Source organism: Anastrepha obliqua, chromosome 3 (assembly GCF_027943255.1).
Source record: "Anastrepha obliqua isolate idAnaObli1 chromosome 3, idAnaObli1_1.0, whole genome shotgun sequence".
NCBI classification, from domain to species: Eukaryota; Metazoa; Arthropoda; class Insecta; order Diptera; family Tephritidae; genus Anastrepha; species Anastrepha obliqua.
Window position 1 is genome coordinate 49,880,144 of NC_072894.1, and position 23,539 is coordinate 49,903,682.

Sequence of the window (23,539 nt, forward strand, 5' to 3'; positions counted from 1 at the left end):
AATCAATTGTTGCAAAATACGAAGGCAATTTAAAGATTCCCCCGAGGCATGGTTTGTAAGCGTTCGTTGATAGCTATTTCCAGATTAAAATTTGAAGTCTCTTAAAATAGTTCCGTGACCATTTTTAACCCGTTGCAACTTGCATGCTTTCCATCAGATTATCAATGCCATCAAAGCAATTTCTATGAATCACTATGAAGAGCTTTGTAAAAAGTTCGCTATTTAGTAGCAAATGCGATCAAAACGTGGCAAGGCTATTTTTCCCATAGAACCATATACCTATTCTGTATATGTATATGTATGTATCCTCATGTTCTCTATCTAAACAACATTATTTTTAGGATCGGTGTGTTTTATGTAAGCTGTCATGTGAGCAGGTTGTGATTGGTTGCTTGTGGACAGAACAGAACTAAAATGAATGATCCTCCGTACGGAAGTAAGCAGTGAAAGAGTAATTGATAATTACAGCTACTTTTTCTTTTCTATGCAGTTGCCTCTCTCTTCGTCGGAGTCGGAAGTTTGATGAAAATCTCCAGATTCACCTAATTAGTGGATACAGCAATTTACCGACATATCAGATTGTTTTTTGAGTAGACCTTAAGGTTGGCTTCGGCGATATTTTTTTAATCTAGTCGTCCATCAAAGGTTTCTGTTTTTTATTGTGCTTTCCATAGTTTTGTAAGGCGTATATATATATATACATATATGTATGTAGTCCACCCTTTTTTTGGGTGTTTGGCCGAGCTCCTCCTCCTATTTTGTGGCGTGCGTCTTGGTGTTGTTCTACAAATGGGAGGCATGTATATTTCATGATGCAAATAATAATGCTAAAGAATCCTTGAGTTCGCAATTTTAAAATTTGGCGAATAGTTCTTCGCTGAAAGCGGTTTTAAAAAGCCTGGAGCCAATAGCGGTGTTGTTACGTGCATGACTTCTATTTGATACACTATTTTTCGATGTTCACTGGGGACGTGCAACATCATATGATTTTTGTTAAAATATCTACTGTTGATCGCGCCACAAAACTTCTTACCGTTCGGTCGAGTGGGAAAATTGTGGAACACTTCATTTATAGCGCAACGTTAACTCACTCGTACAACAAATTGGAATAGAAGCATGACGACACTTCTAACAAAGGGTGTGTGCGTTAATGACCTGTATATTTGTATGTTTACACATACTTGCATAACCAGTATACCATTTCATTTTTGTATTCTCTCTTGGCTATTTGTCACCAACATTTTCCATTATCATTTAGACCAATTGCCGCTTTCCTAGTTTATTGGCCTAAACGAGCGTTGCCTACAATCTTGTCACTTCGGATACTGTCGCAACATCTCCGGAAGCACCAGTTGTCGTAGTCTGCACAGTCGAAGTGCCTGCATCTTGAGTTGGTCGCGGCAGATGTGAATAGTATCCCATTTGACAACTATTGTGATGCGATACCTTTGCTGCCTGATTCAATTGATATTGGGCTGCCTTGAGCGCCTGTTGCTGCTGTTTCGTCATACAATCGCATGGTGTCTGTTGTACAGGAGCTGCAATCAACTCCTCCGTTGATTTAGCCATAATTTTCGTTGTTGTTGTGGTAGTAATCAGTTCTTCAACAAACTGTGAAGGTGGTGGCGCATAATTTTCTACATCAGTGTAAGTTGAATATCGGCCGTAAGGATTCTTGCGTGGTATGGAATGGCGTTGTTGCGCGATTTGCAATTTCATTGTCGGTTTCACAGTTACCGTATCCAAGTAGCCATACCCAAAACCATAACCGCTCACTGCTTTCGTTGTTAGATTATCCCAGGATTTCGGTTTTTGCACGTAACTTGCTTGTGGATAAATCTGTGAAGGTTGAACCTGTGTAGCGGTTATATGATATCGTTGCTGATAGACGCCGTGCACATGCGCTGCCGGCTGTTGTTGATGATGTGAATGCTGTTGATGTTGCGGCCTTTGTGATTGTTGTGCATGTTGTTGCGTTTGTGGTTGATAAGACTGTCGGGATTTGGTGGAATGCTGGCGAGATGCAGTGTGCTCGCTGTTTGGATCCCAATACAAAGTGTCCGTACTAAGCGATGTAGTGTAAGAAGTAGAATCAGCTGGCGGAAACTCACTAGAGGTGCACGAGTGTAAGCTACAATGGCTCATTAGACCTGTTGTCAAATCGAAATAACGCGAACGTATACTGCCATTATGTGAATCACAAGCACCGTGAGTTTGTTGCTGCTGCTGCTGCTGCTGTTGTGGCGGTAAATGATGGTGATGATGATGTGGCAGCTGCTGTTGCTGTTGCTGTTGCTGTTGCTGCTGCTGCTGCTGCTGCTGTTGCAACATATCTTGTGTTGTGTGATGGTGATGATGATGCATATGATGCCTCGTGGTACTGGGAGAGGTGTGCGATGTCTGTGATTTGGGCCTCTGCTGACGATCTTTTGAATCACGTTCACGATCACGATGTTTATGCTTGTGCGTGTGTTCTTTGTGACGTGTTCGGCGGCGCGTTGGCACACAATGTGCGTCACAGCAAGGACTAGCCAAGTCGTATGCATCTAAGCTGACATTGTCAAAATTGCCATTATTACCATTACCACTGGCGACACCAGCGCCACCCGCACCGCTCACTGCAGCGCTCGCTGTAGCGGCTGCCTTTTCTGCCGACTTCCATTTAAAATGGCCAATGCAAGGATTGCAGGAATGCCCATAGCAATGTTTGCCAGACTTGTGTGGCTTCTGTGTGGTACTTGTTGATTTTAATTGATATGGCTGTTGTTGTTGTTGCTGTTGTTGATACTGTTGCTGATCCACTGAGTGCTGTTTGTTTGGTTGTTTGTGCTTTTCGCAAGTTCTTGGTGGGGGTATAGGTGCTTGAGATCCAGCACCGTTCCTTTGCTGGCTTAAACCACTTCGATGAGAAAGATTCGCCATACCCGTTGCCTTATCAAACGATTCTGTGTGCCGCAAAATAAAATGTTGCTCACTTGGGCTACGTTGTATGCCGTCAGGGCCACTCGTAGAGCCAACAATATACTCCCCGCTGCTATTGGAAATAGATGGCTTCATTACATAGCGATAAGTCGGATCTAAATAATGGTAGGTAAGCATAAATTGTGCAGGCGGCGGTATAATAGCTTGTTGCGACTGAAGCCTGGCCATGCTAGGAACATCTTCGGTGGAAAGTGCCGGTCGATAGTATGGCAAATTTTGCGTTTCTCCATCTGTAGGTGAAATGCCGCTTTCAGCGTCCGTGGGTGATGTGGTGGCTTTTTTGCGTGCGGGCAAACTATGTGTCTTCCATTTGCCCTCAAGTAGTTCGCGTTCACGAAGGCAAATACGTTCCAATTCATTCATTTTGCTATGTAGAAGGTTTTGCAAATGTATGTAGCGCATATGAAGGTCGACCTATGAGTAGCAAAAGAGCGGTTACAAGCAAAATTAATATAAAAATTCATTCTGGCAAATACAATTAGCATACCTTTCGCACACAATCTTCAAAAAGTACCACCATACGCATGCGCGTATCAGAGCTTTTTATAAAATCCACAATTGTCTTATGATCAGCTTTTTCCATGTCAGTGCCATTAATGGAGAGTATAACATCGCCTTCACGCATGCCTGCTTTATATGCCGGCCCATCATATTCCACGTAATCGACGTAGGTGATCATCTCAACTTCCTGATCTTTTTTATAGTGTATACCATAACTCTGCAGTGTGAAACCGTACGAGTCGTCCTTCTTTTCAATTATGATAGTACGCCTACGACGATCTTCATCGGGCTTCGAAGCGAGGAAACGTTCCGACCTGACTCGTCCAATGATATGTGTAGACTGGGACAACTGAAAAAAGGTATAATATTAATATTAAGATTACCCATAGCACTGTGCAACATTTTGAGTTCGGTCAAGGGTGAATGGGTTCCAGCTAATGGTATTCATGTTCTACCTTATGTTATTTTTTAATTAAATAAAACACATATTTTTTATTCAATGTCTTTTTATTGGCATGCAGTCTGTCTAATAGAAGCGTGATTGGAAAAATTCATTATCCAATCCATTAATTAATTTTCCGTTCTAAATTTAAATGCTGCTAAGTAGGTGTATCCTTTTGTAAAACGTGTTATGCAATTTGTTAGTTTTGTGAAAAATTTAGAAATCGCACGTTTTTTTTGCAAAATCAGTTCCGCATATGAAAAACGATTGGAAGCAGTGTTGCTATGTACACACTCTTAAGGTCCAAAAATGGCACGGGTATCTGCATCAAAATTTTGAAGAAGTCAAAAAAGTTCCTAAATACACGGGTGCAATAGGTTCCGAAAATTAAATCGTTGACGACTTTCCCGGACGAGGCCCAAAAAAAATTCCTCTCCTCTAAGTAGGCGTATCAATCCACAAATACGCAACCCCTAAAAACAGTGGTGTTAATGTATCCAAAGACATCATTCGTGAGGACTTTACGTACGGAAGACCTCAAATTCCGGAGCATATTCCGCAACTCCCACACATTGAAAAAGTCTTGCATGGGCTAAGGCAAACTCAGATCGGAATAGTGCAAACTTAATATTCGAAGATGATTCTTCCAATAGTTGCATACGTCCATCCTGGTGTGCTACTGATAATCGACAACCTTAACGAAATCTTTTAAGAAAAAGCAGTCCCAAACATGAACCCTAACTGGATACTTAACAGTTAAGGTTCATGTTTAAGACTGCTTTTCCTAAAAAGATTTTGGCCGTTTCTTTGTGTTTACCGCCAATTTGAATGCAATTTTGATTAATAAAATTTAACAAAATATTTGGAAGAACTAGTCAACCTTGGATTTTAGAAGAAGACAACGAAAAGCATCGAATCCGAAGGTGTACAGCTTGGAAGCACCAAATTTGGATTAAAACGTTGAATTTACGTTAAGTAAAAACTCAAAGAAAATCAAATATGGAGGGTCAAACAGTTAGCAAGGCAAATTTGGCTGATTTGTCGCCGATTATCTCCACGAGTTACGCAGAAATTAACAAAATGTATGACTCGAAGATGTGAAGCCATGTTAGGTTATATATATTTTATTGAATATATTGCGTTTAATAAATATTATAAGCCTGTATAATGCAGTTTTTAGATTTCGTGAAATAGTTATGGCGGTCATGCTTCTATTACACAGACTATACTTAGATATGTAGTATAGAGAATACAATTTATGAATGATGAATAATATTTTTGAAAAGTTTCCTGCGTACACTCTTACAGATTCCATTAGTTTGGTGAAAATTTTGATTATACTTAACATAGGCATAATTGGGACAATATTTCGCTCTTTGTACTACCTTTCAAAGTTTCAATTGTTTTGGATTATTCACATGAACTACATAGAGGATAGTCCTTCAGTAAATAATGCAAACGAAATTTAGGTATAAAGAGTTGACAGGGTTTTATCTGGTCTGAATAATAACGCTCGTTCTGGACACCCCAGTACATCAACATCCGATGAAAATGTTGAGAAAGTTGATGATGTCAGCATATAGGTTGGCTCATGCCATGCAATCGAAAATGTTGTTCATGAAGCGTGTGGCAGCTCATTGCTAAATTGCTGCACTTTTACCAAAATCAACGACGCTTGAGCATCGCTCAGGAATTGTTTAATGATGTCAACGATGATCCAGATTTGCTTAAAAGGGTCATAACTGGTGACGAATCATGAGTATATGATTATGACATCGAAACTAAAGCCCAATCATGCCACTGACTGAGTTCAGGAGAGCCAAAAGTCGCCGAACACGCAAAACCCTTGTCTTATTTATGCCTCTCATAAACAAAACCGTTCACATATATTCGAGTCGAGTGTATCAATTAAAAAAAAAACATAATAATAGAAAGTCGAATGTACATTCCCCACGAAATTTGAAAATTCACCTTATTTCTTTAACAAACCTCGTATATGATACCTTGCCCAAGGTAGTTTGGTAATGAAAATAAGCGAAATCGGTCAATGATTTGATGTGTATCGAAATCTATGCATGTATATATCTATGTCATATAATCACACATATATTTGGCACGGCTTCTTTGAAGTGCAGGGCATTCACAGAGGAGATGTTGTACCGACTCAATTTCTTCTTCATTTCTACAGCTCCTGCAGAAGTCATTGCGAGGTACACCCATTCTACTGGCTAGGGTGCCCGTTATAACAGCTATGAGGACGTTGGTAATTGATCTGTTGAGTCCAAGTAAACATTTTGTCTAAGATTCAGTTTTGGCAAGAGCGCTTTGGAGACCCTGCAGGTATTAGCCAGGCACCACCTTTCTATTGGTTCCCATATTCCTGACTAAGAACTTATGTTCTCTATTTTCTCTATGGGGACGCTATTTCGATGGGCAAAAAAAATTAATGTCATAACTTCTGATATAATACCCCGAAAAAGGTTTAAAAGCATCTCAGTTAAAAATAAATGGGGTATTTGGTCCTTTTTAACCTATACACTCCCAACTATAAGTAGATATAAGAAAACATATTTTTGAGCGCTTTCATGTTACAAGCTCATAAAAAAGTATAATAAATAAACAGCTATATTATAATAAAAATTGTTGCATTCACTTCCTTTTTCACTCATTTCGTTTTGCTGCTACCCTTAGTCTGCATTTGCTCATACACGCATTGAAATGTCTTTGTAGTTGCTGCTGCACCCAAAGGCATTGCTCATCATTTCTAAGCGCATAAAATTCTCGTTAGTTAATGACAACTTTTTCAAGCAATCCCTTGTGATCTATGTTTGTTAGTACATCCTTACAAACAAGAGCGGGTACTCACACATGCTAGTTTACATATTCCCTATAGGGAAAATCTGAACTAAATACATAGTTAAACAAATTTCTAATTTCGAATTTGCCAATTGCAAACCATTTCTGTACTCATGTCGAGAGTAGATGCATATATCTATCCGGAATAGTACCGAATATTTCGATAGCTCAGAAACGCAAGCAAAACAATAATTTGCTTTCCCATACTTATACATATAAGAAGATACTATAACTTAAACACTATTGAAAAGGGAATTCACTGTTAGTTCCGTACTATCGTATAAGCTATTCAGAGAAGAACAATAGATACCTGCTTGTGTGTCGGCATGTAAAATTTAGCAGTGATTTAGTTTTTACTAAAATGTATGGACTATGACTACTGGCCCTTACCTTTTATGCGAGTTTTTGATTATGTATTCGTACAGTACTTACTGCATATAAGAAAGTCGTAAATGTCACGGAAAAACCTCCACATGCATTTTTCTCTTATAAAGATTGTATATGTGTATAGGAAAGATCTTTCTCACACACCCTTTCACTTGTGCATCTCCTATATTTTAATGTAAAGTCCTTGTTTACAAATATGCACCTCCTTTCTCTATTTTTTGTAGTAAGTGAAAGAAATGTCAACACAGTGTTGCTAGAAAGACATTTTTGTGAAACAACACAGGTCACATACGCAATCAAAACTTTCTTATATCTAAAGGGTGATCAATTTAGAGGTATCGGATTTTAAATTGAAATAAAACAACGAAAATTCAAATTGATTGAACACTCTTTATTATTTTTGTGTAGAACCATTCATGACATTTATGGTATTTTTAAAAATAATCCCTTTCAAATGTTGGCCGCAGCTGCGCAGTAAACACCAATCGTAAACACCAAGATTTTGAAGATTTCGGTCGAAAAAAGTATGTATTTAGTTTGAGAGTAGTCACGCGCTTGACGGTTTGGCCCGTTGACACAAACTCCTTGTGGAAAATTCCCTTGTAATCGTAAAAACAAATGAGCATCGACTTGATTTTTGAGTTTTCCAGTTTCCAGTTAGTTTCAGATTCATGTTGGAAGCACCACGTTTTATCACCAGTTACAATATTGTAAAGCAAGTCTTTTCTCGTCTCTTTAATGAGGTCTTTCGAATGTTGAATTCTGAGCAATTTTTGATCCTCAGTTAACTTGTGCGGAATGTCCCGATTGACACGAGGAGACATCTGGAAGGGAGACACTGGAAATTCTCTTTTGATGTTTCATTCGCGTACACACGGGCAAAAAGGTTTTCGGCAACATTTTGACATTTAATACTTTAGCATCGTCTGGTTCGGATGTATTCTAGCACGCGCTTACATGTAAAGCAGTGAGCGTTCGACAACAGTTTCTTAAATATATGAATGAAAAATGCAAACTGGTTAAATAATAAATAATTTGTTGTTTTTTTTATTGAAATATATTTATAAATTCTTATACTTGAATAAAAAAAATTAAATTAAAAATATTTCATATGTAAATAATTCACTTAAAATTAACTTGAGTATCTAGAAATGCAGGGAAAAATTAGAAATCAACATAAACATGTCCCATAACTATTTTAAATTATACCTACTTTACTAGCAAAAATAATCGTGCATTTCCCAAGCAGCGTTCAGATGTTTGTCATCGTTGTTATCTTCCGTTTGATTGAAAACCAACACATAACTTAAAACTTTCTTCCACAAAAGAAGAAAACGAATGAAGCAACTGTTAAAAATTGCTTTAAGATAAGAAATACGAATAAGAAGAGCAAAGCGTGTCGCCGAGTACGGGAGACAAAATCCCTTCCCTCTTCCCCGACCGTCCTTCGCCCATGAACAAAATGTTTCCCTTCCAGATGTCTCCGTGTGTAAATGGGCACAATGAAACGTACACAAACCTTTCGTAAGCCCAAATGATCAGTTAAAATGCGATAAATCGATGTTTTGGAGATATTCCACTCCGATTTCGTGAATTTCAACGATGATTTCGGTTTCAGTATTGGTAAATTTACAAACAATTTCCATGGAGTTTTCGGTGATTACTGATTTTGGGCGGCCCGTATGTTCATTGTCATTTATGTCCTCACAACAATCTCTGAAACGTGTAAGTCACTCATGAACTCTGGCACGAGATAGACAATCATCGCCATAAACGTTTTTCATCAATTCAAATGCTTCGGTAAACGTTTAACCGATTTTAAAACAAAATTTGATATTAGTTCTTTGTTCGAAACTCATTTTTGTACCGATGACACAAACATACTGACACTTTAGACGCAACAACTTCGCTTCCACTGAACCGAATATCACCAAACTTTCACTGGAAGTCAGCTAGGAATGTAATTTCCAACGCACTAGCTCATTAAAAAGATGGCGCCATCAAAAACAAACTGCTATACTTTTATTTAATTATTTAAAACCATCGACCTAAAATGTATCTAGTGCTAGTATTGTTGAGCAATAAAAGATTTCATCTTAATACACCCATGAATTTAAAAATAAAGGAGTGAAACGAAGTTAATTTTTTAATGTTGATCAAAAATTTAGTTTCATGTATCTACAAAGAGCTATTTTTATCGATGTTACCAACTAAATCAATCTTTTGCCGCAAATAAAGTATAACTAAAGTTATGGCCATTTAAATTAAAAATTATCAGGCTTGGATAAAAACTGTACTTTGTTATTGTACTTTTATTGCGTTGTCAACCCTCCGTTCTTGTTTTTCATTTTCACTTTTTAAATTTGCTTACAGCTGCGTTTCGATACAAAATTTACTAAGTTTAACACAAACATCAATCGCAACTCTTTGATTGAACTCATTTTCCGGCCCTACTCAAAATATAATGACAAATAACGAAATAATTAAAATGTTCTCACAAAAGGGAACCATAAATTCTTTTTATGTATAGTACATTTGTGCTTAATAGAGGGTGTAGATTAAATGTATTGTATTTTGATCACATAAAAAATAGTTTGTATTGTAGAAATGTTGAGGTGCGGTCTTTTAGTAATTACGAGTACACCGTTGCAGTGGTGGCGGCCGGCAAATTATTGTATTTCACGCTACATTGTGACACATTCTACGAGTAAATAATATACGAATATGAAATGTGGAAAATGTTAAAAACGCACAAAGGTGAACAAGCCCCCGAGTACAATACGAAGTGAACACTTAAATACTTACATATATATGTACTTGTATGTATGTAGCATACATAAAGTGGCTGTAAAAACATAGTAGTATATACAGAATAGTTAATACAATGTTTTTTTAGTTAAACAAATTTACAAATATTCATTTTTTCGGTATATTACTGGCTTATTTGAAAGAGAAAACATTCTCATTATTTACGGATCACGGCTGTAATCATGTGACTGCCTCGGCTGGCTTCACAATAGCGCATTCAGTTAACCCATTTTTCCAAGACCTTAGTTACGATTTCTGGGTCCAATTCAAGCATGGCTTTTTCAATATTCGCCTTAACCGACTGAATTCTTAATGGATTTTCTTGCATAACATCGGCCCTTCAAGGCACCTCAAAAATCTAACGTGATTAATCACAGCTTCGAGATAGCCGACTACCGAATTTGGCGGGCAAAATATTTATTGTGGCATAGGCTGTGTGGCATGACGCGCCATCGTACTGAAATTAAACATCGTTCAAGTTCATGTCTTCAATTTCCGGCAGAAATGCATTAGGAAATTGCCTGCCGAAAGCCCACAGTGGGTTTCCTGAATTTTGGCATCTACTAACTTGCCCTTCTCTTTTAGCACATCACTTGTAATTGGTAAGTTGTTGGCCCTTTGATCGGTAAACCATTTGAACATGCCTTTTTTATTTTTGGAAACTCAGAAATCTTAAGCGTCTTCCTTTTAGCTGGATCGGCTTCAGATCGTGTAACAAACTACTTTATAGACTAAGCACTTTGGTATTGGAATGCGGAGGTGTTTGCTGTTCAAGAAGCGTTGAACTTTGTTCTGGAAAACAGATGGAGAGGCAGATGTATATGTATCTGCAGCGACAGCCAAGCTGCGCTCATGGCCTTAGACAGCCCCCCAACCACATCAGGAGTAGTCGAGTCCTGTAAATCCAGGCTGAAATATGTCGGTAGACATAATAGCCTGATGCTAACATGGGTCCCGGGACACGTGGGTATCGTGGGTAATGAGACCTCTGACTCCTTAGCTAGGATGGGCTCTGAGGCCAACTTCTGTGGCCCAGAGCCCGTTTTGCCACTCCCCTCTGCAGCCATCAAAGCCACGGTTAGCAAATGGGTTACTACGACCCACAAGCGAGCTGGGAAGGCAGAGAGAAGCTGCAGATGGACTAAACTGATGTTACCTGTCATGTCCGATCGACTGTCGCAAATCCTCCTGTCATTAAGCATAAGGGAGTGCAGACAGCTGGTTGGACTGATGACGGACCACTTTCTATGGGCGAAGCACATGGGAAAGGTAGGCATCTCAGACAGTGCACTTTGCCCAGTTTGTGAAGAGAAGGATGAGTTGGCGGGTCACTTCCTGTGCGTCTGCCTGCCTTCGCTCGAATCAGGTTTGCGGTCTTTGGCACTGACGTGTTAAGAAGCGACCACCTGGGCTCCTTGGTACCACAAGATCTACTCAGATTTCTTCGGAGATCAGGTAGATTTAAAGAAAATTAAAAGAGAATCCAAGTGTAGTACAATTTCCTTAATTAATGTCTGAGTGCTGCACTTGCTAGTTGTCCCGACAAAAGAAAAAAAAAATTTTTGGACTATTCATTTTGTGTAATACGTGTTATTTTGTTGCTCTATGTACGTGAAACTTCTTAGCTGAAATTCCGGCATAATTTGTTTAGAATGTCTGCTTTTTCTTTTGTTGGAAGCAGCGTTAATTTTCCCTTTGCCATTATGAGACCACACCATGCAAAAGTTAACGCAAAACTGTCATTCCGTCAGCAAAGGAATTAAACGGTGCTTCCTCTAAATTCATTGACCTGATTCAATCCAAAAAATGTCACTCTGGTAGAGTAACATCGGCGGTACTTCCCTGAGCCAAGTACCGTAAGTGAAGTATCGAGCTAAAAATCTTCTAATGTCGCAAGTACTGAGTACACAATGAAAAATAAAATTTGTGTTGCAAGTAACGAGGTGTGCAAGCATTGAGTTTTACTGTAGGTATATACTTTCTCATTTTAAATCTGCGGGCTGTCACGATTAGAGTTAGGCGAACTTGAACACTGATGTCACATCTAATTATTATTATATTAGTTATATTACACTCGTATGCTTGTTTTAATATGAATCAAAACAAACGTACACAAATACTATTATTACTTACATACATAGGTATATAAACAGAGAATCGTGCCAGGCGCAGGGATTTTGCTCGCAAATTTAGTTATTCAGTTAAATCTCAATAAATCGAAAATTATTTAATTTTTTACCTAAACTTTATTTTATATTGAAATATAATATTATGCCGTACTAGTACATGTCTCGCGCTCAAGTATCAATCGTCAGAAATTGTACTAGTACGTGTCCCGTGCACAATTTGTTAACACTTGATTGATTTGTGCTAATACACTTGACCACACATGCCCCCACACTTTAACGCTCATAATCCCTTTATCACTTTTCAGCCAATTCGCCAATGTATGTACATACACGTATTAACATGCTTACGTATTAACATGCTTCCTTGCTTCCCTGTCAGGAAAAAATACGACATTCCATAACGAGTTTTGTAAGTTTTGGCAATCCAAATTTTATTATGCGATGTTTCCGTGGCACCTAATTCACTCTCTAATTCCTAATTCACGTCTCAACTACCCTTCGAATTACGTAATTCACCATACAAAATTTTTAAAACGAATTGGTGCATTTGTAAGTAAATCAGTCTTAATTACCTTACAAGTCGTTCTATACTTTATCGGACAATTATGAAAGCCTATCAATTATTATTGATCTACAATATTATTATTGCTATCAAACCAGAACCAAAGGGTAAAACAAGACAAAACTAACAAACGTTGAAGATAACCAGAAAAAGTTAAATTTTAATAGCACTCAAAGTAACAAAACAAAATAGGGGGCGTCCATAAATTACGTGAGATGTTTAAGGGGGAAGGGGGTCGAGTCAAATCTCATCTAATCTTACGTTGGAGAGAGGGGGGTCTCGGCAAATATCACGCATTTTTTTTCTGATTGAAACAAAAAAAATTATACTATTTTGGTCCATTATCCAGATTGTACATGCTTAAGATTTAATCTTAAGCGTAATCGTAGTATGATTAAGATCATTCACTAATTCGTTCGAAAGAAAATAATTTCATTCATACTTCAACGTTATACATTACTACTGTCAAACCACCATATTTGTTTTATACCAAATAGCTCAATTTAATCTGAATTTACTGTACAGTGTAGCCCGTCGTTTGTTTTCGCGCCACTATCAGCCGAACGCGCGACTCGATGAACAAGAGAGTACGAGCTGAGTGGCAGCGACACCCGGATCTGCATATGATTCTTCACGGCCGTTTTCTGCCTCCTCCTCACTCAGGTTGATGGACGTTTGACAATTCCGAACTTTAAAGAGCATGACGCAAAGTCATTTGCTCCATTTCTAATACGCCTACCGATTCAACCGCTGAATGCCTCCATCAGCACGCCTTATGATCTCTATTGCCCAAGTATACGTGATGATTTAGAGAAAAGATGCTGCAGTACACGCGGTATTTACTTCGCATCTATCACAAGAGCTGCAGAGCACAGGCGAGCAGCTCACATTGCACCAGCTAAGCAAGCGCGTATGTTCCACAAAGTGTGACACTCACGGATTGTCACAAGACGAGCTAATGAGTTACTGTGCGCAAGCGTCAACGCCTTAGAGTGGCTAGATCAGAACGAAGTTGAAGGAGCAGATGATTTTACTTAAAATCTTATGGCCGCACATGATTCTCCATGGACTGAATTAGAGTAGATATTCTTTTTTTAATCGCAGTAGTTACGATTGTTAAATTTTTATTACACTTATAATTCTCAGCAATATTGATTGCTAGTCGTAACTAGTCGTAAATAAAAGCACGAAGCATTTTTTTTCTTTTTACAATAACAATGCAACGCGTTTACATAAGAAACCCACATTTTGAAAAATCTCACGTGAGATTGGGGGATGGGGGAGGGGGTTGAATAAAATCTCACGACATCTCACCAGGGGGGAGGGAGGGTCAGAAAATAAAAAAAAAAACACCTCACGTAATTTATGGACGCCCCCATAATGGAAGTAAATTGGCCTCAGAGTTACCATGCACTCAAGTTGTGCATTTTCGTATTTGCCTGTACCACCGAGGTCACAAATCCTAGGCTCTGCAACTACTGCATCATTTTTAAAAGTTTGTGGCTATTTTTCCTGCAGCCACGCAACTCGTTTCTTTATATAAGTGCCTTCCGCCATCCTGTTCCCATTTGCTGGCACTTTCCTTATTACTGGAAAATGGAGGGAATAAATCAACACAATCTTCGCTAAAAAATAAAATAAAATCTTTCTTTCTCTAATTAATGATAATAATAAACAAAGAACAAGAACAAAAATAAGAGTTGTCAAAGTGAATTATGAATGCGCCGTGGAAACAAGGTAATTCGGGAATTACATAGCAAATTACGTGCCGTGGGTATTTGGTAACCAAAACCAATATAACCAATTTTGTCTAGCTGTAAGTGGCTTTCACTACACCTTTAATGGTAATGCGTTCCAAATTTCAATTTCGAATACCAGTAAATGAAATGTTCAGTGCACTTAAAACTTAATGCACTGTGCCCAACTATGCAACTATGTGCCCAACAAGGTAAAGGAACCCTTTTCAAAATCATTGCCATGAAAGCTTTCTATGGTTCGGAAGGGGCATAAAACTGTAAGTCCCTCTATTTGCAATACGTCATTATGCATCCCAATTCAAACATTCATTTAAATATCTTTCGATGATTCATTATTAATCCTAAAAAGACTTTCGACTCAACAAAATATACAATATTACCTTAGAAATAAGTGTTTGGCCGAGTTCCTCCTCCTATCTTTTGTGTGCTTTTAGATGTTGCTCCACAAATTGAGATACTTACAGTTTTAAGCCGACTCCGAACGGCAAATGGTTTTTTATGAGGAGCTTTTTCATTGCAGAAATGCACTCCGAGGTTTGTCATTGCCTGCCGGGGCGACCGCTGTTAGAAAAAACTTGTTCTATCATCAAAATCGGATTTAACTCGTGAAAAAATGCATAGAAACTTTTCTAACCAAATTATATTTAGCGGTGATACTCATACACTCCTAGACAAAATTGCTTTGTTTGCTGTCCTTCACCTCTACTTCCAAAATGATTTTGAATAAATCGTTACAATCGAACACCACATCTGTCGATCCATGATCAAATAGGTTTTCTTTAAAAAGTTCTAAAATATAATATTAACCAAGATACAATTTTTTTTCCAAAATCTCCTCCAATTATTCTATAACATCAATTTGTTTTCAGGTTCTATGAAAATACTCTATGCAATAAATAATTATCGAAATTTGACTAAATTATTGAAAACAGCTGCAGCGTGAGACCACCCATAGTTCAATATAGTATGTGAAATACATTTTATCGATTGATTGTATGGCCGAGTGCAGCTGGCTCTTATTCCCAATTCAAACAAATGTCAATAGTTATGATGCCCTTTCCTGCAAGGCCTTTCTAATGTTGGTTGGAGCATCAGCGCAGAAAAAATCTTGCAAATTACAAATATGTTACATATGTATACTATATTTATATGAAATTTATGTATAATGACGGTGGCTCATACAACATATGTACCTATATTCTTAGTTTAAAGCTGTGTTACCCCTTTGTTAAACCCTTGCATAACTAATATTATTTAGTCACATACATATATAAAATATTCCTTTTCATCTTGGGCAAATACTCGTACAAATACTTTTGATGGAAAATGTGATTTCTGCTTTATGACTTAATAACATCGATACACAGCCGTGAAAGGTTTTGGTATTGCCATTCTGCTGTGAATTGCTCTAATAAAGCGTAACACTTGTACACTGGCTTGTAGCAATAAAAAATTTTACATGAAGGTATAAAATTTTTTAAAGCATTTAATGAATTTGTGGAAAGATAGTCTCAGAACTACTTTAGCGTAAAATAAATAAATATGTATTTATAATTAATCTTAAATAAATATTAGCCTTTAAATTTACAGGATTTCGTGATTTCGTAAGGGACTCCAAACAGGCTAAAAGACTTAAAACTGACTAAAAGCGAGGTAGATAAGGATTAGTTGAGACAAAGGCGCTTAAATTATTATATTAGTATCTGCAAAATTCGCGGAACCCTAATTCTTCTCAGAAAATTCAGAAGATGGGTACTGTTGGAATAATAGCTCGCGATCATCGACATCATCGTCGCTTGAATAACATTTCAAAATATACAAAATTATTTCCGCAGTGGATATTGAAAGAAAGTTTGGGGCGAAAAGTATTTGCATTATTACGGCTTATGTTGGCGGCATTGGGAAGTGTTCGAAAGTACTACTATTGGGTTATTCGGAAAGTAATTTTTTGTGGATATATCGAGCCTCGAGGTTATCCCAGGCCTTTCAGGTGGGCATAAACAGTTGAATTCGATAAATTTAACCTCTCACCAATCTCACATGTTGTTATTCACCGGTTTGCATAAACTAGCGCCTTTATCACGTCTTTATCAGCTAAAACCGGCCTTCCAGAACGTGGTGCATCTTCGTCATCAAAATTGCGGATCACAATTTTGCAACCCAGTTCTGGCACTGGCGTATTGTCAACACATCTTCTCCATACACTGCGATTAATTTAAATTTCACTTATCCAATTCCATCTTATAAAAGTCGGTGCTTGCCCATTAATCCAAAATCACTAAATATTAGAAGGACTATTCTCTCCATTACTTTTAATATTCCTCGAAGTTTACGGAATCATTTTTTTCTGGTTAGGGATGGTAAGAACTAATTATAGTTCCAATGTTCCGAACTCTGAGAGAATTTAATGCGCTTTCAAATCATACTAGCCTGGATTTCTTCAACAAAGGACCACTTCAAATTGGTACTAAATGAATTGTTGAACTAAATTATTAGTATTATCTTATAATCCTCCTCTTTTTCTTTCACTCATTACCATTGAAACTAGTGAATTGTAAGTTTAATTTCACTTTGATTAATTTATTTAGCATTAATCTTTTTTCATAGTCTCTAAGAAATACTGTATTTTGTAGACTATTAATTGAATAAATAAATAAATAAAATAAATAAATTCTTCCTACATTTGCGATGCTGAAAGGTTTCAATGTCGGTTAGTTCTCCATAATTGGAAGTTATTAGGAATAAAAAAAATTGTTAAATTCGGCACCTACCGAATGGTTGTCACGCAAGAAGCATTGTTCCACCATTCATTAGTAAGCTTAGCAGTGCAATTTAAATTATGATTACAAAATCGGTCACTGAGTCCGAAAAACTAGAATTGACTTTTTTCTAAGCTTTCGTTCTGGTAAGCCTGCGTACCGTAAAAGCACTATTATCGACCCCGTACCACCGCTCCTTCATCTTGGAGCTCAGCTCTGCTGAAGACAAAAAGCGAGATCGTGGGCATAAGTTTTTACAGTGTGTCGCTTAAATCACCGTACCCTTGTTATATTTGCACAAATCAGTCTGTAACTTGGCCAAATTTTTATTAAATTTAAAAAACTTTGATTCAGGCTTACAAAACAATATATTTTCTTTTAAATCATGAAATAAAAATAGTAAGCTTTCAAACTTAATGTAATATTATTAATTAAAAAACAAAAGGAACTTCAATATATGCATCAACAAAAGTCCACGTACTCTTACAAACTAATATAACTTAGTATTTAGTGGGATAACCCTTTATCTTAATCACCTCTCTGAGGCGATTTGGCATTGACATCACCAGTTTTTCAATGTAATTGGGATTCATTGCGGACCACTCTTGGTACAATGCCTCTCGCAGGAGGTTTTTATTGCTTATGTGGTGCCTCCTTATTTTTTTCCAGCATATTCCACACGCATTAAATCGGATTGATATCCGGGCTCTGTGGTGGCGTCTAAAAAAGGCGTGGAGTGTTGTACGCGAGGTACAGCCTGGTGTTCATTGATTTATGTTTAGGGTCGTTGTCTTGCTGAAAATAGAAATCGGAACATATTTCCAATCTCTCGGCGCTTCATATTTTTTTTTTTTTAAATATCAATCCATCACTCCGTCAATATATTCCAAATTTCCGACTCCTGCTGCAGCCATGCAGCCCCAAACCATAATACCTCCGCCGCCGTGTTTTACGGTTTTTATGGTATTCTTTGGATTTCGGGCTTCTCCTAGTCTCCTCCATACGCGGAGACGCTCGTCTGAGCCAAAAATATTGTACTTCGACTCATCTGAGAAGATGACCTTCCGACAGAAGTCAATTGGTTTGTCCACATACGCTTTCTCCAATTAATTAAATTTACGTGCGGCTTCTTGCGAGGAGTGTAGGACCTAAAGTTATATGTTTTTATCGTTCTACTAACTGTTTCCGGGTGCATCTCCTTGTCAATGTTGCGACGGATCCTTGTCCACCAGAGGCTTTATTGTGCGCCTGTCACGATCGGAAAGTGCAGGGGGCCCAATGACAGTCTGAATAGTGGATTTGCTACTACCCATAATCTTAGCTATCTCTGCATAAGATTTTTGCTCATTTGTGTGGAGATGCAGGATCTTTCCACGATCATCAAGTGGTAACTCTTTTCGAGGCATTTTGTCTATAAAAACCGAATATTTTGTCCAGCTCAAGCAAAACACGCCAACTATTATGAATTGACTCATTACTGCACACCCCGTTATTTCTAAGAAGAACGCTGGCGCCGGACAGCACAAAAAAATAAGTGTAGACTTTTGTTGACGCAAATATGTGAGTATGTTTACATTCGCTCCAATAATATAAGACTAAAATTAAAAGTAATTGTTTTTCTTTTGTAGCTTAGAAGAAAACATATTGTTTTATTAGCCTACATCACAGTTTTATAAATTTAACAAAAATTTGGCCAAGTTATAGGGTGATTTGTGCAAATATAACAAGAGTACGGTGACTTAAGTGGCACACTGTATAAATTTCATTTCATTCTGGCACAACAATAACTTGGCTGCATTCTACTCGTCCTGCTATTTCTCTAGTATTAATAAATTTTAATTTTCTCAATATAACTCAAATATTTTTCATTCCTCAACGTTAAAATTAATTTCAAATTTCGTAACAAAATAACAAGATCGGCAAAGAGTACTACTACTAATGTTCATAAAAAATGATTGCCAGCAAAAAAAAGACGCAGAAAATAGTGTAAGAATTGAAATCTGTTCAAAATATACTTATTCTGTCTTTTGTGGAGTGGGAACTTTTATCTGCAGAGTACTTTAATGTAGTGTACATAAGTACAATTGCCACATTTATCCCGAGTTAGATGTTTGGAGGAACATTCCAGTTTTAAGCCGGCTTCAAACGGCCGGTGATTTTAAGAGAACCCTATTCACAGCAGTTCGCCATTACTTGCTGAAGTATAGTCCTATTGGAAAAGAAATGTCCATCGTTTGATTTTTCACATCCACAGTGAACATTAAATCCGGTATCAACCGAAAAGTAACCATGCACCAACTCTCCGCCGTTTATGCACATTATTAATATGTATGTACGAGTCTATTTATTCATCTACGACATACATAATTATTGTGCTTGTGCAAAATATAATCGCATATTGTAAATGTCAATTACCAAATAATATTACCTGAGAATAATCGAGCTCCTCATCGCTTGCATCCAGACTCTTATGTTTGTGATGGTACTTGAGACGGCCCAAACTTCCAGTGCCATTGACATAGTGTGTTGTCGAGCGTTGGCCCGGTGTTGCGCCGCCAATGACAACCGTACCCAAACTACCTGCACTCGGGCCGCTAGCCGAAACGATGCTTTGGCAACTTGTGCTGATGGGATTGGCGCTGACCGCGGCCATTGTGAATTGAAGTATAGTAATTGAGTTTTAAAAATTGTTTAATTGCAATTTGTCCAATATTTCTCTATTTAATCTTCATAATTATGCACTCTCCATATGAGTATTTGACTGTGGCAAAGATCGCAAATGCAGTCGGCATATTAACGTAGCTGAATATGTATATTCTATGATAGACAATCCGTGTATTCTATTGATTTCTATTTGGTTTTGTATGATAAAAATTTCTTTTGCTGTTTCGCTTTTTGTATAATTACTGGAAATTAATTTTTTTTCTTCACTTTTGTTAAGCAATTCACTTCATTAAAATTATATGATTATTATATAAAAACTAATGGATGTACACGTACACATATATATATTCCTATATGCATGCACAAGCGAAAATTACATTAACAACGACGGATTTTAACATTTTTCACGCTTCACAGGGTTTTTTATTCAACATGAGAATGATAATATTTCCCGGTTTCCCCTTTAAAAATATTTTACTTATATTTTTAATCAACTCTTTCCTGTTTGATAATGTGTACATATGAACTTATTGCAACTTTCGTATTTTCCGTTCGTTGTTCTGCGCAGGCCAAAGTCATAGGCGATACTGTCATATACGTAGCCACAAAAAAGGCAAAATACATTTGTAGGTATTGGCATACCCAAATACCACCTACAATTATGCTTGTAAATATACATAAGTATATAGATACATATAACACATAATGTTTGTAGTTAAGCTCACATTTATGTTCATTTGAAAATAAGTATATATGTATGTGTCATATTGTGTTTTGTTTAAACCAACCACCTTTACATTTAACGTCCTTTTGTTTTTGTTAATATTATCGCAACATTTCCATACCGTCAATGTCTCACTCAATGCTTTCAAGCCATAAGCGGAAGTTCTCTCATCTGGAGCGGTTGTACATACTTACGTGCATATCCACATAAATGATTACGTATATGTAAGTATGCATACTTATAAATATATTTAGAACAACTGACTTTATGGCGCACATGTTGCAATCGGAAAGCTGTAGCCTATGCGCAGGCGTTTATACAAACGCCAGATATGGGCATACCGAAGCTATCGATAAGCTAAATTAGCTATTGATAATTCTATGATTCGATATTTTTTTCGAAAAGTTTGATAGTTTTGAGCATACACTATATACAACGTTTTCACTTATGAGCTTTATTTGTTCTGTTTTCAGTGATTTGGAAAATTCAACTTGCTGAAAAATGGAAATTTCGTGCGATGATTTATTACGATGGTTGAAGGTACATCTATGGCATCGTAACAGGTGACGAATCTTGGACCGATGCATGAGTCGGAAACAAAACAGCTATCAAAAGTATGGGTGTTCCAAGACGAGCTTAATCCAACAAAAGTTGTTCGGGGAAGAAACAACTCAAAGCAAATAGTCGCCTTTTTTTCGGAAAATCTGTTCATATCGCCACTGTACCTCTAGAGAAACTTAAAAAAGTCAATTATAACTAGTACATAACCATTTTTTAGTCAGAAGTTTATGGAGAGTTAAAGAAAACAAACCGCCGAAGACAAACCATCATCCTGCACTAAACAATGAGAGTTCTCACGTATTGACTCCCACAAGGGAGTTTTTTTTGTACTCAAAAGATCGAATTAGTGGATTATCCGCCTTATGGCCTTGATTTGGCACCGAATGATTTCTTTTTGATCCTGAACAACAAAAATAAAATGTGAGGTCAACGTTTTTCGCTAGAGAAACGGATTACATAGCTTTTTTTCGAGACAAACATAAAAAGTGTGAACGAAAGAGCTTTGAAAGTTGGTTCAAACGAAAGCAGAAGTGTATTGACTTTCAAGAAGATTTCAAAAATAAAAAAATAATGCATTAAAAAAATTATAATGAAATATTTTCCTATGTTTTCATATAAAAGGCTACCCTCGTAACTAGCTACATTAAAAAAATCAAATGATCAGTCCATACGCCTCCGGTTCGATCAAACTCTGCTAGCAAATGAACACTTTTTAGAAGCTACCAATCATCCTAGAAGTACTTACGCATTCTGTATTCGCCACATCCTGCTACATTGTCAATATCCCTCATCCATGCTCACCAAGTTCTTTGAAGGTAACGATCGAATCTAATCGAAATCGAAATCCTGCCCTGCAGAAAACAATATATAGCTTCCTAAGGAATATTATCATTGCACATCAAGCAGGCAAGTCCGCCCTGAGCCTACTTTTACATACTCGACTTTATTTTCGAAGAACCGTTAGAATTTATATCAACATTTATTTCGGCAGAAGTGTACCTCGAAGTTTCGTTTTGTTTTTACTACCAGTAGAGTATAAAAAGTCAACGTGAAAGCCCAAAAAGAACTCTTAATAGCGAGTGATTTTTTAAGTTTTTAAAGGTGAGAATTATTAGTGTTTAAAGTGTTTATTGTGATGCGGACTTTTCATTCATTTCATTTAAGTTAATTGGAGTTTTAGAAACATATACGTTAACTTCGACTGGAGTCGTTGCAAGTTAAAACTACTTTTGTGTGGTACTACATTTTACTGATGGTTAATTTCTTTTAATTTTGAAGCAATTGAGTGTAGAAATAGTGAAGAATAATTACTGTAGTGAATGGAATCAGTCGTGTTAGAAGAAGATGATGAAGATTTTAGTGATGAAGCATTGGACGACCCGAATTATAAGCCAGAAGAAATCTCTCCAGGTGACGAAAAGAATATATCAGCATGTCTGCGAGAAATGAATTAAAGGTCTGAGTCATTTATTCCAACCGCTGATTTAAACCGTCTCTTTAAATTGCTGGCTTATCTGACGTCCCTTCTTCTGGTAAATATACAGGAGTTAGTGTCATATGTATTTTTCACTAAAACGAAACAATTTTCTTTACATATAAGATCTCGAAGCTAGCTTGAAAAATTCAAGCGAGTTTTCCAACACACTACGTCGAAAAGAAATTTTGACATTGCAGTACACTTTAAGGAGGACTGATTACATCGTCCTAATGGTGACAGGAGCGAAAACCATAACGTTACCTTAATCTGGGTCCCAGGACATCGGAACATTGACAAAAAAGCAGACAAACTGGCAAGAGGGGGACCTGCCATGAATAACATTACTGCAGAATCTGTATTCACACCACTGGGTTCAATGAATACCTACAAACCTGCATATATCTAATACCTGCAAAAACGATATGTAAACAAACAAACATTAATAAATATGAAACTAAGGGTTGCCTACAGATTCACGGCTTCTGGTCTTTAGGGGAGCAAGCAGGCAAAATGTATATCTCTTACAATATAACTGTCATAGTTGTAATTAAACGGAGAAAAAAAGAAACTTTCTTCCACTTTTTCTGCGAATGCCCCGCCCTATGTAAGGCGAGGATGTTAACTCTTGGCAAACCGCTTCTGGAAAACCTCTAATAGCTGGCTGGTATAGACGTTAACAACCTTATAAGGTTTGTCAATCCCACAGACTGGATATAGTCGTGAAGGAATAACTCGAATAACTTGTAGATAGCGAGGATATGGCAACAAAATGTTGAATCACCACTTCAGCCAACCAAGCAAGCATATATATATATATATATATATATATATTGGCGCGTACACCCTTTTTGGGTGTTTGGCCGAGCTCCTCCTCCTATTTGTGGTCTACGTCTTGATGTTGTTCCACAAATGGAGGCACCTACAGTTTCA

At 37.3% G+C, this 23,539-nt stretch overlaps 1 protein-coding gene across 1 annotated transcript; it reads right to left on the reverse strand.

Annotated features, from left to right (window-relative positions):
* Positions 1-1,302: 1,302 nt before the first annotated feature.
* On the reverse strand, positions 1,303-19,836 carry LOC129242367 (alpha-protein kinase 1-like). Its single transcript, XM_054878972.1, has 3 exons — positions 19,612-19,836; positions 3,470-3,832; positions 1,303-3,396 (listed from the first exon to the last, which is right to left on the reverse strand). The coding sequence occupies exons 1-3, from the start codon at positions 19,834-19,836 to the stop codon at positions 1,303-1,305; spliced, it is 2,682 nt and encodes an 893-aa protein (XP_054734947.1).
* Between the last annotated feature and the right edge of the window lie 3,703 nt (positions 19,837-23,539).

What these genes read in the sequence shown, in the direction of transcription:
- LOC129242367 (XM_054878972.1), bottom strand. Translation starts at nt 19,836, where the DNA reads ATGGCCGCGGTCAGCGCCAATCCCATCAGCACAAGTTGCCAAAGCATC. An exon ending in AGGAGCTCGATTATTCTCAG is followed by an intron (nt 3,833 to 19,611) that starts GTAATATTATTT and finishes ACCTTTTTTCAG; the next exon opens with TTGTCCCAGTCTACACATAT. An exon ending in TTGAAGATTGTGTGCGAAAG is followed by an intron (nt 3,397 to 3,469) that starts GTATGCTAATTG and finishes TGCTACTCATAG; the next exon opens with GTCGACCTTCATATGCGCTA.